We start from the raw sequence: 18,468 nt of genomic DNA, 5'->3' as shown, positions 1-18,468 counted from the left end.
GGGTTCTTCAGTCAGGCCTTTGGTGAGAACTTACCTCCATTTCTATTAACTGGTAACACATGCCAGGGACTGACTCAGGAACTTGGTCCTTAGAACAAGTTAACCCAACGCCCACAACCCTGGTGTTGTGTCTCAGGCCAAGGATCCAGAGGGAGGGGCTGCATGACAGGGAACTAGGCTAATGCTGAAGTTTTTAATTTTTGAGTTCATCAGGATTAAAAGTGCTGGAGCAATTTGCTGGTGCATTTTGTTGGCAAAGATTCTGTTACTCCATCCAATGATATTGAGGTGAGCCAAGGACAAGCCCCTATTACAGGAATCAACGAATACGAGAATATTCCATTGTGGGAACGCTCTGTGGTGTTGCTTATAAAGTTGATGATAGGAGTTTGCCAGAATGCCGGAGTGTCCCATCCGGGACTCAGCCCAGGCAACCCAGGCAGACTCACAAAGAAAATCAGGAGAGTCCTACTGCGGGCACTGGGTTAGTGCTGGGGAGGTGTCCAGACTTCCTGAAGGACTGGAAGCCCAGCTTCTGAGGCAGGCAACAGCAGCCAGCACTTGGGTCTCCACCGGGTGTCATTTTGAGCAGTGTTGCCCACATGAAGTAAGAGGTGTGGGGATGTGGGTGAGAGAGAAACAGGGAACCCAGGAGGAGAAGGAAGTCAAAGCAGGTGGTGCTGCTGGAGTCCGCCTGAGATGCCGGGATGCTGATTCCTAGGTGTAGAGTAAATAATTGTCAGGCTTTTCTGCCTTCCCGCCATTAGGATTGATGATGGATCCCTGCAGTCCTGAAGGCATGCCTGATGGCGGGCACCTGGAGTAGGGTGTGGATATACGTAGGTGGGATTCACCTGGGCTGAGACGGGGCTTATTAGGGTGGTGTCACAGGGACGCCAGCAGAGCGGAACGGAACCACCAGAAGGAGAACAAGCAGAGAAGCAGAGGCCATGAGAGAAGGCCGGAGAGCCCAGAAAGAAAGAAGACTTGCTGGGGGCTGGGAGGCCTGCCAGCCTCCCAGTCCCCCGACACCCCTTCCTGCTGTGTACCTGGTAAACCCAGTAAAAGCCTGAAAAGCCACTGAGGGCTCCAGGATTCCTCCTTCACCCGTCTGCTCGAATCATAGAGATCCTGCTCTGTGCCACCCTGCCCCTGCACTAGGGCAACGAGAACTGTTGAGAGCCTGCCGGGCACGAGGCTGGCTGTCCAGACAGGCACTCGGGGGCTTTATGAAGTTCCTTTGGAGGTAGTTGTAGCTGAGTGGTAGAAAACGTGAACTCTGGATCTAAACTGCTGGCTTTTTGGCTCAGCTTGAGCCATCTCTACTTACTGTGTGACCTTGGACAGGTTACTTGACCTCTCTGTGCTGCAGTGAAGATGAAGATAATGCCTTTGCAGTATAGTCATGAGGATTCAATGTAAAGGGTTGAGAAGAACAGTGCCTGGCAGATAAGATCTCAGTAAACGTAGTTATTATACTATCTAAGAGTAAGGCTTTTTTAAGGATGATTTCAGATGTTAACAATCATTGCTACCTCATGGATGGTTGACTCTGTGGCAAGATTAATCCTAAAGAGTCCAAAATCATTCCTATTCATTTGATCTTACAAAGCTTTTAAGAAGCATGATTTTGACCCCCAAAATAGTGAATTTTATTGAGACACTGCTTGGCTTAGAGTTAGAAATCTTGGTTATGAGTCCTAACTTCTTGGCTTTATGAATTCAGGAAATTTTTTTGATGTCTCTCATTTAATTTTTCCTTATCTGAAAATTGCTGAGGATGAGGACAGTCTGTTTCACAGAATTCTCTTGAGAATCACAGGAAATGATAGAGCAAAAGCACTTTTAAATAAGGATGACCTGTGTTAGATATTTTTCTCCCTTAGACATAAGCCCCACTATAAGCAAGGTTAGTAGTATATAGAGTAGGCAAGTGGTATATAGAGTAAACTTCTAAAAGGTTAGTTGTATCTAGAAGCCATTCTGGAATTTAAAGCTGTGATACAGATAAAATACATTGGCTCTGGATACTGATAGTTTAGTAAGGTCACCCGAACACAGATGAGTATATGGGACTCCTCAATCTCCTTCCTTTTATTTCCTTTCTACCCACACAGATGATTCGGCCCCTGCCCCAGTGAATCCTTGCTATGACGGGAGTCACACTTGTGACACAACAGCTCGGTGCCTTCCAGGGACAGGTGTAGACTACACCTGTGAGTGTGCATCTGGGTACCAGGGAACTGGACGGAGCTGTGTGGGTAAGAACCATTTGCTCTGTTTTTTTCATGTCCTTGTGCATAATATGTTAATGGATGAAAAGAATCTCTTTCTGATCCCCATTGATCAGTGAGTTCAGCAGCTGTTAGCCTAAACACAGTTATTTAAAAACTAAAGCATATGTTAGATTTGAGAGGATAGCTTGAAGGTACAGACATTTGGGGCTGGAACTATGAAAAGAAAACACTGTTGTAATTCCTGGATGTTTTGAGTTCTTAAATTTTGTAGTTTTAAGCCTATGTTAAGTATTTTCTACATTTACTAAAAAGTATATTTCCTGGTCACTTTTAAATTTCAGATACTGTGTTTATTTTACCTATTTAGCCTCAAAATGCAGCAATAGAAATTTCTTTACATTTTGAAAGAAAAACCATTGCAGTGTTTTTCTTCTAAATGTTTGTAATTGTGTAAAGAATTCTCAGCATATTCAAAATATCTCCAGGTGGTTCACACTTGAGTATCGTGAAATGCTATTTAAGATGATCTACAACATGCATCTCTATCTGGTGCTTAGAAATCCTACTTGTCAACTTGTATTTAGTCCTCCATTAGTCTGAAGCCTCAGAGTGGGCGAGAAAACAGTTTTATGAGCTTCCATTTGTGAGCCTCTTGTTTAAGTAGAACTTTTCTTGTTAGATGTAAATGAATGTGCAACAGGCTTCCATCGCTGTGGCCCCAACTCTGTGTGCATCAACCTGCCGGGAAGCTACAGGTGTGAATGCCGGAGTGGTTATGAGTTTGCAGATGACCGACACACTTGCATCAGTGAGTGCCCTAGCAGTCCTCTTTTTAACCAAAACGGTACTGACCCTGACTCTTTATTCATTAATCTCTCCACTTCTGCTCTAGAGAAACTGCTGTATGGTCTTCTAGAAAACAGTTTACCTTGAAATAATCCAAAATTATTCTCTGTGTGTGTGTTGCTTTTTATTTTGTCATTGTTGTTTTCCTGTAAATAGATGTTTTTGGTGTTGGAGTATGTTCACCTCATACTCATCCCTGTGTGTATTGGCATCAGCCTGATCGTGTAACAAGACTATGAGCCACTAATAAATACCAGCAGCTCTAGGTAGACATCAAATATTTCTCAAACTAGAATGAAAGGGATTTATAACTCAAAGATGCTTGTCCCACCTCACTAGCTATAGAGCCTCATCTGGAATAAATGTACCTTTTCTAGAGTTCCAAAGAATATATTTTGTACCTAAAAATCGATCCAATGAACTAGAATTTCAGAGTCATTCCATTGATAGAAACAGATAGTGATAGAAAAAAAGTAATTTTTAATCTAATGGGATAAAAAGTAGTAGTTATCATTAGAAACCTCTGTGCAGACCTCTGTGCTAGGAACACCTCGTACCACCCCCACCCCCACCCCCCCTGTAGGCCTGAGCCCTTGCACATCCTGGCCTTTTCTTTTCAGTGATTGCTCCCCCGGCCAACCCCTGTGAGGATGGCAGTCACACCTGCGCGCCTGCGGGCCAGGCCCAGTGCATTCACCGCGGGGGCAGTTCGTTCAGCTGTGCCTGCCTGCCCGGGTACGCCGGGGATGGACACGTCTGCACCGGTGAGTATCAAGGCCGCCTTGGCTGCGTGTCCCCACACAGCCAGCACCTCTCTCAGAGAGGATCCCTCCCTTCTCTGACCCACACAGCATTGGAATTGCTGAAAGAGAAAGAGAATAGGTATTTTTTGAGTGACAAAGGGGGAGCCAAGGGTGATTTCCCTGAGACCGGGTTGATGTGTGTGTGGTTGTCCCTGGTGGGGACAATGCTGGAGCTGGGGCAGTCAGTGCCAGCGTGTCGCCTTCTGCTCCTTGGAGCCTGTATGGCCAGAGGGACTTAGTGGACATTGGGTCGTCTTCTAGGAAGTCTCTGCTTTTCTATCTCCGGTTAATGGTTTGAGTTCTCCAGTTCCTAACTTTTAGTTGCTACTATTTCCCTGGTGGAAGGAGTATTTTAAGCCATCTCTAAAGACACGTACAAGTCTTTCTATTTTTTTACCTTCTCTCTCTCAGAGAAGGGAGTGTTATAGAGCAGCCCCGATATTGAACGGGTTCCTGGCTGTGGGTCCTCACCCGCGCGCTTAAAAGGGACTTATCAATACTCCACTACAGACACACACAAAAGGTTAATAAAAGGTTTATTTACAAGGGAAAAGGAAATAAGGAAAATGTACAACTCAGGGAGAAAATAGGGAAATAAAGTCTTTAATGCGTCCTACCCGATCCGCCGACCTGGAAACCCAAAGGCACTCTCAGAGCTGGCCGGACGCTGCGAGCTGGCGGAGAGCCAAAATGGGGGACCCCCAAAGCCCACGTGTCTGCCTTTTATATCAACCTGGCTGCTTAACCCCACCCTCAGGTCCCAGCCACCTTCCCTTTGGTGGTGATGGGATTTGGAGTTCCCAGCGTCTTTGGCTTTGGCCTGGGGTGGGGGTGGAGTCCACAAAGCCTGTATGGAATTAGCTTTAGGACATCCTTTTCCCCCTAACAGGAGGAAGAACTCCATAGATATAAAAGGATAGTAATAACTAATTACCCAAACCTTTTCTCCCAGAAATCAAACTCCATTTAATACTTTATATAGAATTTTATAAAATCACCAAGCCTGAATACAGTGCTAACTGTTCATATTTAACTTACAAATATGCCTGAGGTTGCTACATAAAAAGTAGGCCTAACTCTGGGTAGAAACTCATGAGACCAGGATCAGTAGTATTTTAATAGATTTTATTGTGTTAAACAGTTCTATTTATAGTAGTGTTTTAATAGATTTTATTCAATAAATGGACATTCACTAAACATTTCCTAATATGCCCATGACCTGTGATTGAATTGAAACTCAATTTCATGCTCTCAGTAGCACACACAAATTGTGATAGAAAGAAGAGACACTGGGAATGATAGACGGATGGGAAAAGGGTTTGGAATAGAAAGAAGTCTGTTTGGGGAATATAAATTTTCTTCTCAAGTTACTGCCCATCCTGCTCCTGTGCACTCAGCCCGCTGTATCGCTAGGAACAGCCCTGCAGCTCCTGGGAACTTAACATCTAAACAGCCCGGGTCCCTTCTCCCTCCTCGCTAGAGGTTTGATTCCATTTGGTTGAACTTTTCCCTAATCCCTTCTAGAACATCCTTCTCCCATTCCTTTTTCCCCTTGGTTTCAGCAGTGCAGGCTGACTGCACCAGCAGACTGAAGCCAGTCACTGACAGAACAAATGTGTAAGGGCAGCACAGCCGTCCACTCCTTCCCAGATACGGCAGGCCACGTGGCTTGGTCTGACCCTGGCTCTTTGTTTCCACTTCTGCTCTACAGATGCTCCCCTGTTCCATTTCTTGAAAACAGTTTGTATGGAGATGACCCAAACCTGTGGCTCACTTCAGCCTTGGGTTTTTGTTGTTTCTTTTCCCCCAATAACACCCCAGCTTTAGACAGAGCTCATGTTTCTCAAGTTAGAATGAGGTGGGTTTGTGCTTCATGGACCAGCCCAAGATCACCATCTGTAACTGATAATCTCTGTGGACGGAGGGTGCCCACCCCACATTTGGGGTCAGGGTGAGGTTCATCAGCTCCTTGTGTGTCTGGTAAACTCATGGTGGGAATAATGCTTTTCCCACCCTTCTGGAATTTATCATTCGTGACTTGATTTAACATCCTACTGACTCAAAGAAGTGAAAATGCATAGAGAAAAGTCACCTTTGTCTATAAGGTGTCTTTAATTATTTTTCATAATTAAATTTTATCTGGCTACTCCAGTCAGCAGACATGATGCTTTTTTACAGCATTTAATTACTTAGGCTTTGATTTAAAGCAGCTTGGTTGAACTTAATTTGAGTGAAATTAATTGCAGCTTAGGTGTGGTGTTTATAATTAGAATGTTAATTGACATTAGGTGTGGCTTTCCCTAATTTATCCTTCTGGAATCATTTTCTCTCCCTTCTTGTAACTCTGGCTGTCCGGTAAGACTTTGGATGCTTTCTGGGGTGATGTGAGGCCCTTGAAATTGGCTACTTTTCCTTGTTGAGAATTTGAGTATTGTTCCATTAATTGTCCTCTCGTTGATTTCTGCCCTTTCCAAAGGTCCCTCTTTTATGTCTAGTTTTCTACTTTTAGGGATTCATTCTGGATCCCACAAGCTTAAAATATGCCAAACCAATTAGTTTGTTCTCCAGTGTATTAGTTATTTCCTGCCATGTAACAAATTAGCCCCAGATACAATGTATTAAAACAATACACATTTATTGTCACTGTCAGGGGCCTGGGAACGGCTTAGCTGGAGCTTTGCTTTTGGGTGCTCACAAGGCTGGAATGAAGAGGTCTGGCAGTGACGGGGTCTCATCTGAAGCCCTAGCCGGGGAAAGAGCCCTACATGTTCCTTGCAGGATTCAGATCCTCAAAGCCTGTTGGACTGAGAGCTTGGGGTCTTGCTGGCTGTTGCCTGGAAGTGACCTTCAGCTTCTTGCCCTCTCCAACAAGGTCATTTACTGTATGAAAGCCAGTGCAGAAAGGACACGGGCGAGATGGAACTGTCATTACAAAATGACATCCCATCTATATTGTCTTAGGATCTTGGTTAGAAGCAAGTTTCTCAAGGGAGGCGGGAGTCACAAGACTGAACGCTCAGAGGTAGGACTCTCTGAGGGTCACCTGAGAGCCTGCTTCCCCCAGGCAGTTACCCAGTAGCTGCCTTCCAAGCTTTCAGCTTTGGTTCTCCATCTTGTCTTGAGTTGCTGCAGGAATTAACTTTTAGCCAAATAAAGTTAAATCTTTTCCAGCTTCCCCGTGATCTAGATTTCTAGATTGATTCCAAACCTGTAGTGGTGTGAGCTGGATATTATATTTTTCAGCATATTTGTCCTTATAGATCTTGGTGGTTTTGTAGGGTGCAAGAGCAGATTTTCTTGAGTCAGGACCTTTCTGGGGAGGAACAAGTATGAGTTTAACTGGGTGCAGGTGCTCATGACCCAAAGTCATCATTGCTCAGAAGGACATGAGGGAAGCAACTTGCATTGATTTGCTCTCAGGTTTTCTGTTCTAAGAATGTAGATGTTGGGTGAGGTATGGTAAAGTAAAGTGGCCTGGGCACAGAGGAGGGGAAGAAAACAAGGCTTGATAGAAGTTTATTGTCCTCACAAGGAGGGAGGTCACTGTAGGCCACTCAGGTACGTGGGCACAAGCAGTGGGTGCTTGACTAAATAGGTGATGACCAAGAGCTTGCAGGCTGAAGCCTTTATTGGAGCCTGGGGCTGGGTTAAGGTCTATTGGTGCCAGGAAATTTCACTGCTGAAATTTAAAAGGAAACTAGCTCTGGTTGGGCGGGGAGGGGGGGTAGCAAGAGTCCAGTTGGTTGGGTTGGAATCACTGAAGGGACTTCAGCTGGTTTTGGGTGTGGGCTGAGAATTAGGAAATTGAGAAGAATGTTGAAATACCAAAGCATGAACTCAAAATGGAGGTATTTTTAAAAACACATTTTCCAAACTGGTTCTTTACCAGCTTAATGGATGATGAATGGAGAATTGCAGTGAGATGGAATCATCCTTCACTAGCTAAATGGTAAAGGGCTGTACTATGCCTTGACCACTGTTGTCTTGAGCTCAGTTTGTAAAGACCCTAACAGTGATTGTTGGGCGGAAAAGGCAGCCACCTCCTCCGATGATACAAGGAAGCCCCTCCCTCACCAGGGTCTGAAAGTCTTTCCACACGCCTAACGTCTTGTGAAATAGGGAAGAGTTGTTCTTCACACTCAAGCTCCAGTTCTCCCGACCGCTTAATGTTCATACTCTTGAGGAGAAGCCCCAACCTCCTCTGAGCTCAGAGGTGGTTGAATGGACCCCACTTCACATGCCCAAGGTCCTCCCAAGAAGTGCCTGGGACTGTACCTCAGGGAGCCTCGTCCTCCAGCTTCTTGGGGACAAGGATTGTTATAGGACAGGGAGAGGGGCAGCCCAAACCCCACAAACCTGCCTATTCTAAATGGGTTCTGCCATTCGCCGCATCAACACAAAACATAGGAGACTTTAATGAAAAGGAACTTTAATAAAACTAGGAAACAATACAGGTAAGGCAAAGAATCTAGTTTCTAAATGAAGCACCCAAAGTTACCCATCCCCTTGTGGGTAAAAGTCCATCCATATGGGATCGGCCCAGAGCAAGACCCCAAAGCCTGCCACAAGTCTAAAGCATCTTCCAGTGGGGACCCACAGCAAAGGGTCAGAAACAACCAGACAAGCCCGGAAGGAAAAGAGCAAAATCAACATCAAGATAAAAGCTGCCATTGTCACCTCCCCACAGGTCTCACCCACATCTGTGTCACCCAGTCCACGACCAAAAGACAAATGCAGTTTCTTCACATGTCTCTAGGCTCCATGCGCCTCCTCCAGGTCTCCTTCTGGCTCCATCCTGCTTCCTTCCCCAGTCTCTTCTGCAGCTTCTCCTCTTCCTGCTCAGCTCCACCCTCCCTTGGGTGGGGCAGGGAACCTCCCCCTTTCCTGGGGACCACCCTGTTACAGGATGACTCACTTGTGATGCTGCTTTCAGTCTCTCCTTATTGCCCATTCAGAGCAGCTACTGTCTCCCCATGACTTCATATTTGTGGGGAGGGTGGCCGCTCTTCCAGGGCTTACCGAATTCCTAAGCTGTAGACTCTAAGAACATAAATAACTTGGTAGCTCTGGGGAATCCCCTCTTAGTTCAAATATAATCTCAAGAAACTGGTCCGTGGGTTCTAGAAATAGGCCCTGTATCTCAGGAATTCCTGCTTCCTCTCATTGCCTGTTGTTCCTGTTACCTTTAGAAGTACTTTTAGCATCTGTATCATAAAAAGCTTTAATTTCCTGTATTTGGCAGGATGTTAATTTTTATAGCTTCAGTTTTACAGCCAGTTTTACAGCTTCTTCCAGGCCCAGGAGCTGAATGATCACCAGCTGTGCCCAACTGGGCATTCAGGTTACACAGATAAAGAGACAGAAGCAAGGCCAAGTCAATTTAGAACCCACATTGATTAGATGGCAGATAGGGTTTTGTTATTCTAATTGTTTTCATTTGGTTAACTGAGGCGCTAACCAGAGCACCTTGTTTGCTCTGACCTTGCAGATAAGTTTCTAACTACCTTCCTCCTTTTGTAGGTAGAAAGGAAGCTGACCAAGTCGGCTAACCACTCAGCTGGGCAGAAAACCTCAACTCATTAGGTGGCATTAAATGTGGTTGTTTTGAACAGTCAGGAATTTTTTTGGACTGAAGGGAACTAATTGACATTGACAAAACTCCCCTGATACTGAGGATAAACAGAATGCTAACTTGCTAATTACAGTGTAAGGGATCCCTCTTTTGTGAACAGCTGTTCCTCTTACTGGTTCTGGGAAACCCCTGAGTCAAGGGAGGTGCCTCAGTGAGAGTGTGGCCATAGCAAAGGTGTCAGGTAAACCTCCAAGAGACTCACCCTGATCACGGGAGGCTGGGGGAGGAGGCTTCTTTGCCCCTCGTTCATTCATGTCCAAGTCAGGGCCGTTTATGTTTCTGGTTCCTGGATCCAAAGTGTCCCTGCCACGGGCTTTGGTGAGGTGATGCAGTTCACTCCTGAGACTGCCATTTTTGAAGGTTCACACTATCATCCCATCCCACGTTTATTCCTATTCACACAATTCTACAGTGTTTTCTGAGTATTATCGAGGAATGTGACACTTTTCAGCTAAGCCTTGATCAGACCTCCAACCTCCAGCTTCCCTCTAACTGGGGAAGATTTGCTGTCTCCAGAGCTCGCTTATCTCAAACAGTGGTCTTAATGATGTGGTTTTGGAGTGCGGGGTTTTTGGGTTCACTCTGGGAAAGGCTTCACCAGAGCTTCCCTTTCAGTGGCACACGGTGAGTTTCCCAGGCGAGTGTCTCCACGAGACAGAGACCTTGGTTATAGTTAAGGAACAGGTTTATTAGGAAAAGGGGACAGAAGAATGAAGGACACTTGCATAGACACAAGCGGGGAGAAAGAGCTGTCCTGAGAGGGACAGGTTTGCTGAGAGGCCTGCATGGTCACAGGCGGGCGGCCTTGAGAAGAGCTGCCTCCGCTGAGGGAGGTCAGTAGGAGAAGCCCCGGCATGGGACAGGTCAGGGGCAGGCTGGAAGCTGCTGTCCTGCAGAGGAGACAGTTGGTGAATGGAAGCACCTGCATAGTCACAGGTGGGCAGAGGGAGTACTGCCCCCTGTCAATGCAGAGATTGCACTGATACAGTCTTTTTCTCTTTGGGAGGGCCTCACTCCTTTGTGGAGTGGCCTGTTTCTGGATAACAATGAGAATCTGATAGGGACCTGACGTTCCAGGATGTGCCCAATCTCTTTATCTTTACCCTCAGGTCAGAGTGTCTGCTCCAGAAACTCCCTACAGCGTCTGATACCTGCTTGGGCCTTATGCCTTGTGATAAGGCACTGGAGCCTAAGGATCTTGATTTCTGTAGCTGGGTTAATGGTCACATTAATCCTCTCTACCCCCACCTCCTTGTGTGAGTCAGGTTTTAGTCTTTTGATGCCTCCTTTAGGTTTTCTATTCTCCCATCATTGACAGTTCCACTCTCAGTTTGCTTTGGGTGGGGGGAGGTACTTGCCTAGCTACTGTTAGCATATGCTGATTTCAGTAGATAAATATAAGTTGGCTTTTGTTTGAAGTTGTTTTTTTTTTTTTTTGCAGAAATCTGAAAGTTAATCTTTAGGGTACCTTGTGGAAAGTGAAAAAAACCTGACCTATTTGTACAGCTAAGCCTGAAAGTTTTAGATTTTCTTGCTTATGTATTGTTTCAAAAACTTTCCATTTCTTTTAAAAGTGGAAAGTAAAAAAAATTCTAAATTAGTTGGGCCCTGATTAGGTAAGAATGCATGCTTCTAACTTAGTCAAAAAAATATTTGGTGGCTCGTCAGCTTCTTTGCATCTGTAACTCTAGAGAGAGATCTTGCCAACAATGAAAGGAAAAAAAAAACCCATTGTTGCATATATTTATCTTTATTGTAGTGTTACTGAGAGGAAATGGATGATTTATAGTCTAAAATTTGGTCTAAGAGTAACAACTTCCTGGAATTCACTGTAGATGAGAGATACCCTAGAGGTAGGCGTGGGGTATTTTCTCTCTCAGTGACCATGCATCTGATTTCCATGCTGCACATTCTTTGTCTGTTATTAACTCACAGGGCCCTCACCTTTTAACTGTTAAGCTTGCCTGTCAGTGTCAGCGTTTTTCTGCTCTTGACCACAGGCCTCCTGAAGTGCCCCTCACTGATGCGTGTGTACTGAGGCCACTCAACAGCAGACTGTAGGCAGTGACGTCATGCTGTCCTCCTTCTCCCCTCCCTGCCCTCTGCAGATGTTGATGAATGTGCAGAAGACAGATGTCACCCCTCGGCTACCTGCTATAACACCCCCGGCTCCTTCTCCTGCCGTTGCCAACCTGGATATCAGGGGGATGGATTCCAGTGCACACCTGGTAAGGGCTGGAAGACCAGAAATAGAATGGAAGGAGACGGGAGTGGTTTCTCTGGCACTTTACCTGATTTGTCCAGGTCTGAGAGCTAGTTGGTGGATTTTTTTAGGCTCTGTTTTTTTTAATTGATTGATTGATTGATTGATTGATTGATTTATACAAGCACTGGGTACAGTCAGAAGTGCGGGAGGGTGAGAGAATTCACCAAAGCCAGAGCGGGGAGCAGAGCAGGCAGAAGGACCAGAAGTACACTGCTGAAGGGAGCAACAGGGGGCAGGAGAGGTCTGTGCGCCATGTGGGACCTTCCTCCGGTGGCTGGGGAGCAGCCGGGGATTGAACCGGTGCTGCAGAGGCTGCGGGCAGCTTCGCAACCCAGAGTTCAACCACTGCACGGCTCTGGATTTTTTTTTCTCAGTTACCTTCTGCCTAGTTTACTGATAGTTCACTGGTTATTAGCTTTCTGGGAGACTAGGGGCATCACCCATCTATTGTAGTTGCTTTTCTGGCTAACTACTCAAGATCTGCTTTGCCTTGATAGATGGATTTAGGTGACGTATCAAGCTTATTAAATGAGAGCTACTCTGAACTGCAGCGGGGTGGGGGTTTTACTTGTTTTCTCAGGAGTCTCTTGGGATGTTTGGATGGAAGCTGTGGGCTGCTCCTCATTTTACTCAATGACAATAGGACCTTGAGGGCTGAGGGAGGGGCTGCTTTACAGTATAGTCAAACTAGAGATTGATAGGGTAAAATGCGAGAATCAGGGGGAAATTATCACTAGGTCGCTAGAGGAAAAGCTACCTGGAGAATACTGGCTTCCAAGATCCCCACCTTGCTATTTTCTCCATGTCATGCTGTCTTCCAATTACAGAGGGAAAAAACCTGACAGGGTGGTGAAAAGTGGATGTGTTGCAGTATTTCTTACTTCCCTTTTCCTTTCCTCTGCCCTGGTACCAGAAGACCCCGCCTCAGGACTGAAACCCTGTGAACACCAGCGCCGCAGCGCCCAGGCCCAGTACGCCTATCCTGGTGCCCGGGTCCACATCCCCCAGTGCGACGATCAGGGCCACTTCCTGCCACTGCAGTGTCATGGCAGCACTGGCTTCTGCTGGTGTGTGGACCCCAATGGTCATGAAGTCCCAGGCACCCGGACTCCACCCGGCTCCACGCCACCGCACTGCGGACCACCAGGTGAGCCAACCGAGAGAGAAGCCTGAACCAGCTGAGGCCAGGGGCTCAACAGGCAAATTGGCACTGAGGGCAGGGTGGGTGGTAAGCCCTGCCCAGGTCATCTCAGAACTGAGCACCATCCTTTCACAGCCACCTCCTCTGAATATTATCGGGCAGGAGGACGGGCACTGCAGGACCCCCCAAATCTGGATGCTTTTAAGTGGGTTTTGCCATCCATTGCATCAAGACAAAACATATTCTAGTGTGTAAGACCTTTGATGGAAAATAACTTTAGTACAATTAGTGTGCAATCAAGAGAAGAGAAAGGATAGAGTTAAAATAGTTTCTAATTAAACACCCTAAATTATCCATCCCTTGTGGGTAAATCCTCAGCCAAATAGGGTTGGCCACCCAGAGCACTGAGGCCCAAAAGCTTGTCACAAGTCTAAGGTAAGGGGCCTGCTCATGGGGATCCCTGGGAAAGAGGTAGAAGAGGGCAGGTGGGTCTGGAAGAAAGAGAGCAAAATAAAAATCCAAGTCAAGATAAAGACTGCCATGGCCGGCCTCTCCACAGGTCTCTCACTCACCTCTCTGTTGCTTTCACCTGTCTCCTGGTCCCCCAAGGCCCTGGGACAAGTCCAAGGCCAAAAAGCAAGTGTGGCTTCTTCACATGTCTCTTTGCTCCATGCGCCTCCTCCAGGTCCTCTTGATCTTCCTTACCCCAGACTTCTCTAGCTTTACCTCCCCTTTCCCTGGGGAGCACCCTGTGACATGAGGAACAGCTTTCGCCCACACTCATGTGACAGAGACAGACATGTGAGACTGAGGCTACAGCTCTGGATCGCTTATGGCAGCTTAGGGGAAATCTTTGAGCTAAAATCTTGGCATGCAGCCTTGCGTCCAGGATATGTGCCTTTTCGTATAACTTCATATCCCTTAACTCTGCCTTCTGAACTGCAGGAAACAGTCTGAAGTCTATGTTAATGGCAATAGGAAAAATAAGTATAACAGTTCTGGGCAAATCCAGGTAATCTGCCCTAAGTTGATAACCCCAGTTCACTCTAGCCAGGCCCAACTTGTTACCAGAGAATCACTCTTGACCTGGCCACCTTCCCGAGAGATTCAGGGGCCTCTTCTGGTGGCCTGAATGCTGGACATGTCTGCTAACCTGGTGACCACAGTTCAGGTAGGGGGTGTGATTATCAAGGGCTCACAGTTCATGTCAGCCACAGGTTGCCAAGGCAAGTGTCTCTGGAATTGTTCAAAGATGGGAAGAACTTCTTTAAATACAGAAGAACTTTACTATGAAAAATGTAGTTGTTGTAATACTCTTTTAGCCAAGATGATTCCTACATCCACAAGCTTGCTATTCAAAGATCCATTTTCATTATTGAAAGGGGTTCAATAGATGTTAATCTTGGCTTTTAATGAGAGTAAGAATGGCTGGAGAATTACTGGCAGTTTCAGGCCACTCCGTGTTAACTGATGGCCAGGCTATTGCTGGTTCTAAGGCTCACAGACAAATTCAGAATGCTTGATCTAGATGTATGCGCAGGTTTCCACAGTGACTCTCCTAGTTCCTCTGTCCCTATTTTTGGGAAATGTTTTTGCAGGTCTGAAAAAATACAGAGAAATCCTGTTCCACTCATGCCTACTCTTTAAAGTCTTAGTTCTAACTCCAGCTGGAATTTGAAGGCATCAGATGGTTGGGAGGTGCCTTAAGGCAATGGCTCAGAATTATATTAAATTTATTAAGACAAGCATGTGTTAAGGACAATGATTTAAAAGGGAGCCAAGAGAATGAGAAGTTAATGACTAAAAGAGGGACTCGTTCTTTGGTGCAGACTTTCCCATGTCCCAGGCATCTCCTCTGGCACTGGTTGGGCCTTGGCTGCCACCTCTGATGAGTCTCATCTGCATAAGGGGGTCAGCATGCAGGGGAGAGAACATATCGTGCCCAAGATCTCAAAGTATCTCAAACCCTGCCAGCCAGAAACAGAAGAGAAATAGATTCGTGGCTGGCCTGAGAAGTAGTTACAAATAGCAAGGACCGGGAGGGATGCCCACACGAGTGACAGGAGGCACCATCTCCCGAGGCTGTCTGTGCTGTGTCTGCATCCCCAAGAGATGTCCCTCAGTGGGTGGACAAAGGATCCTCTGAGTTCAGAATGTGGACCCGGGCGGCCCTGGGAATTTGTCCAGAGATCCCTACCTTGCCGTGACTAGCAAATGTTTGAGGAAATGGCATTTTTCTTTCTGGATTCTCTGAGACACAACTGGATAAGAAAGTCAGACTCTTGTTTTCTCCGTGGTGTTTTAAAGAGAGATTTTCTTTTCATGGGTCATGAGCTATAGAGGCGAACTAGAGGGCACCTGCTCTCCAGACCTGAGGTGTTTTTTTGGTGAGTTTGGACACTGAGGCTTTTGTTTACCACCTTCCTGCTTTCCTAGAGGGAGTTGTAAGTGCTGAACCCAAATGAATAGTTTCCAACTTTGTTCTTGGAAGACATTGGAGGCTTTGACCAAAAGAGACAGAAAACGACTTTGTGTTTTAGAGGGTTCTTCTGGCTGCTGATTGAGCTTACAGTGTGAGGTGAGAAGGGGTTTGTAAGTAGGGGAGCCAGTGGAATCCTGGCACCAGGTGATGGGAGCTTGATGAGGGGAGTGGAGAAGACAGGTAAAAAGTGAAGATACTCAGAATGTAAGGGAAGGTAGAGCTGACATGAAATAGCAGATGTGGAAAGTGAGAGGAAGAGTCAAGGATGATTGGGCCTGACCAAGGCAAAGACAGAGCTGCAATTTACTGATCGGGAAAAGATGAGGGGATAGCAGCTTTGAGGGGCGGTACAGGGACCCGGTTTTTGTCAGCTCTTCTCTGAGACATATATCCAAATGGCGGTATCGAGATAACTTGCCATATAATTCTACACATCACAGGCTTTGAATTGCAGGAGTTAAAAAAGAGAAGCGCCTTCTATTTAAGTTCCCTTTGGTAATCTTTTCAAGCTGGCCGAACAAGTTATTTCTGTAGTCTGCAGCAGTCCTTGGGACTGCATCTCGGTCCCATGGAAGCTGTCTTCAAGAAAACTGCAGGCAGAGAAACTGCTGTGCGGGAAAAGTTAACAGAAGTTTAAGTATCGTGGTGAGCTGTGGAGGAGATGGAACGTGCTGGAGAAAATGGGACAGAGCAAGACGGTGGGAAGCTGGAGCCTGCAGAAAAAGATTCAGCTTTGAGATCATCCAGGAGCAGGTGGCCAAGGCCTTCTAGGAACTGTCTCTCAGTGTTAAGTTGCTTGCCATTATGCCACACGCATTAGTACAGTGTGGTTTCCCAACGGACAGATGCTAAGCATTGCAAGATGGCATCCAGTCAGACGTCCTAAGACGTAACACCAGCCAGTCTCCAGATAATCCTTGCAGATGCAGGTCTTGGGCTGGAAGCAAGTGGGAAAATAAGAACTGACTTTAAATATCATGCAGGCCATTGAGTCCCCAAGGACAGCCCCCACAAGTGCTGTCAGGAGAGGCCTGGGATCCAGGAGGAGTGGTGTGCATGGGCCTCTGTGGCCTGAGTGAGACCGTCCCCCCTCCCAGGCTAAGTGCACCCTGTTCTGTCCTGATGCAACGGCCCTGATGACAAATCCTCTCCATTGGGACAACCTTCCTCTTGATTCCCAAGGGGAACTTTGAGCTCTGCTCTACTGTGGTCCAGAATCCAGGCGTTTGGCTGGGGCCTTGTTAATGGATAGTAGGAGGAAGGCCAGGTGGCCAGGGAGGGGGGAGTCTTGATCTGCATGCTGCATTCTGTCCTTGGCTCACAATCAAAGTTGTTCTCCGCATCTGCTCAGAGCCCACCCAGAGGCCCCGGACCGTCTGTGAGCGCTGGAGGGAAAGCTTGCTGGAGCACTATGGCGGCTCGCCCCGGGATGACCAGTACGTGCCCCAGTGCGATGAGCTGGGCCACTTCACTCCCCTGCAGTGCCACGGGAAGAGTGACTTCTGCTGGTGTGTGGACAAGGATGGCCGAGAGGTGCCAGGCACCCGCTCCCAGCCAGGCAGCACCCCTGCATGTAAGCACCCAGGACAGCCCTCAGCTCCACCGGAGGCGCTTCTGTAGGGAAGTTGCCCACCAGGGGAAGGTGGGGAAGGTGGGGCACGTGGGGCACAGGAAGTAATGTGTTGGAAGTGTGCTGATTCGTAATCTGGTCCAGCCAAGATCCCAATTTGGATTTAATATAAGCTTTTGTCTTTAGCAGTTTCAGTAATTAGAACATCTGGAACTCAGCTAACTATATAATTACTCCCCCTCCCCAGCCTGGGGTGAAAAAGAACTTGTGTCACCCTGAGGTCCCAAAGAAAAGCTGACACAATTCTAGCTGTCTTTTTCCTTTAAAGTGAAAAAAAAATCTGCTTTGTTCAGAGGGAAATGTTTTGTTGTCTTCCTCCATAATTGGCACTGATTTACATAATTGATCCTTGGGAAAAAAAATCTAGAAATTAGAATTTCTTTCAAGGAACATCTGGAGTACATCTGTCTAGGGTGAAGAACTTTTGATGTTTTGGAGGCTCGGGTATGTGGGAAAATAACTTTTCTTCCCCTCTTCCCCACTACCCTGTATCCCTTTCTGTTCTCATACCCACCCCCTTACTCTTTCCCATGCCAGGTATACCCACGGTTGCTCCACCCACGGTCCGGCCCACGCCCCGGCCTGATGTGACCCCTCCATCTGTGGGGACCTTCCTCCTCTATGCCCAGGGCCAGCAGATAGGCCACTTGCCCCTCAATGGCACCAGGCTTCAGAAGGATGCTGCCAAGACCCTGCTGTCCCTGCATGTAAAGTGGACTTCTCTTGTTGGGGAGCGGGGCTGTACGGGGCTTCCTGGGGGCCCAGAGTGGCTCATCTCTCTGGGCAAGGGCCTGAGGAGGGAGGGCCTGACACCATCCCTGCATAAAGTGGGGATCTCTGCTCCTTGGGAGTCATGGCTGACCAAGGTCACTCTCTCTAGTTGATTCATGGTTTCAGGTAAGTGCAAAGAATTTCAGTTGTCAAGATATGGACGGAGATCTGCGAGAAAGTGGACAGCAGCATAACCAAGTCCTAGGTTCTCTCCATGCCACAGACATCACTAGAAATCCTGGAAATCAAAATGACTGGAAGACTCTATGCAGGGGGAGGTTTGTGTGATCAGTTGAGAATCCCAAGTGGAAATTAATTAATGGCCGCCTCACTGTTGTAGCCCCTCCCTTTTTGGTTTTGTTGATCAGTCTATTTTCTTTCCTGACTTCTTCAGAGATGAAGATTTGGGTGGGACAAGCCTGATGCTAGGAAAGGAGCAGACTGAGCTTTCCCTCGAAGATGCTTGCCACTTGAGTCACCAGCCTCCCTATTGCCAAGATTCTCCATTTTGGAAGAGGGATTTCTTCTCTCTAAAACGGAGAATTCCCCAGAAAGCACTGAAACTTAAAATAAACATCATTTCTTTAACATTACTTTGTTATAATCTTGATGAGAAAAAATATGGCCGATGCTGAACAAAATAACATTAGAGAACCTTTC

The 18,468-nt window shown here is 46.8% G+C and overlaps 1 protein-coding gene across 2 annotated transcripts in view; it reads left to right on the top strand.

The window, feature by feature from the left end:
* The window catches only part of NID2 (nidogen 2), a 62,483-nt gene that overhangs the window by 36,338 nt on the left and 7,677 nt on the right, over positions 1 to 18,468 (top strand). The window contains exons 9-15 of one of the 2 annotated variants that reach the window (XM_037503339.2): positions 2,118 to 2,261; positions 2,917 to 3,045; positions 3,704 to 3,847; positions 11,627 to 11,746; positions 12,701 to 12,931; positions 16,759 to 16,980; positions 17,575 to 17,744. In XM_037503339.2, the coding sequence (XP_037359236.1) occupies positions 2,118 to 2,261; positions 2,917 to 3,045; positions 3,704 to 3,847; positions 11,627 to 11,746; positions 12,701 to 12,931; positions 16,759 to 16,980; positions 17,575 to 17,744 (1,160 nt within the window). Of the gene's footprint in view, positions 1 to 2,117; positions 2,262 to 2,916; positions 3,046 to 3,703; positions 3,848 to 11,626; positions 11,747 to 12,697; positions 12,932 to 16,758; positions 16,981 to 17,574; positions 17,745 to 18,468 lie in introns of both variants that reach the window. The other variant, XM_037503338.2, reaches the window with a different exon arrangement.

The sequence above is a fragment of the Talpa occidentalis genome, unplaced genomic scaffold (genome assembly GCF_014898055.3).
Source record: "Talpa occidentalis isolate TD23 unplaced genomic scaffold, MPIMG_talOcc4v2.1 talOcc4.11, whole genome shotgun sequence".
In the NCBI taxonomy this organism is placed as follows: Eukaryota; Metazoa; Chordata; class Mammalia; order Eulipotyphla; family Talpidae; genus Talpa; species Talpa occidentalis.
This window is presented reverse-complemented; position numbering and strand designations above follow the sequence as displayed.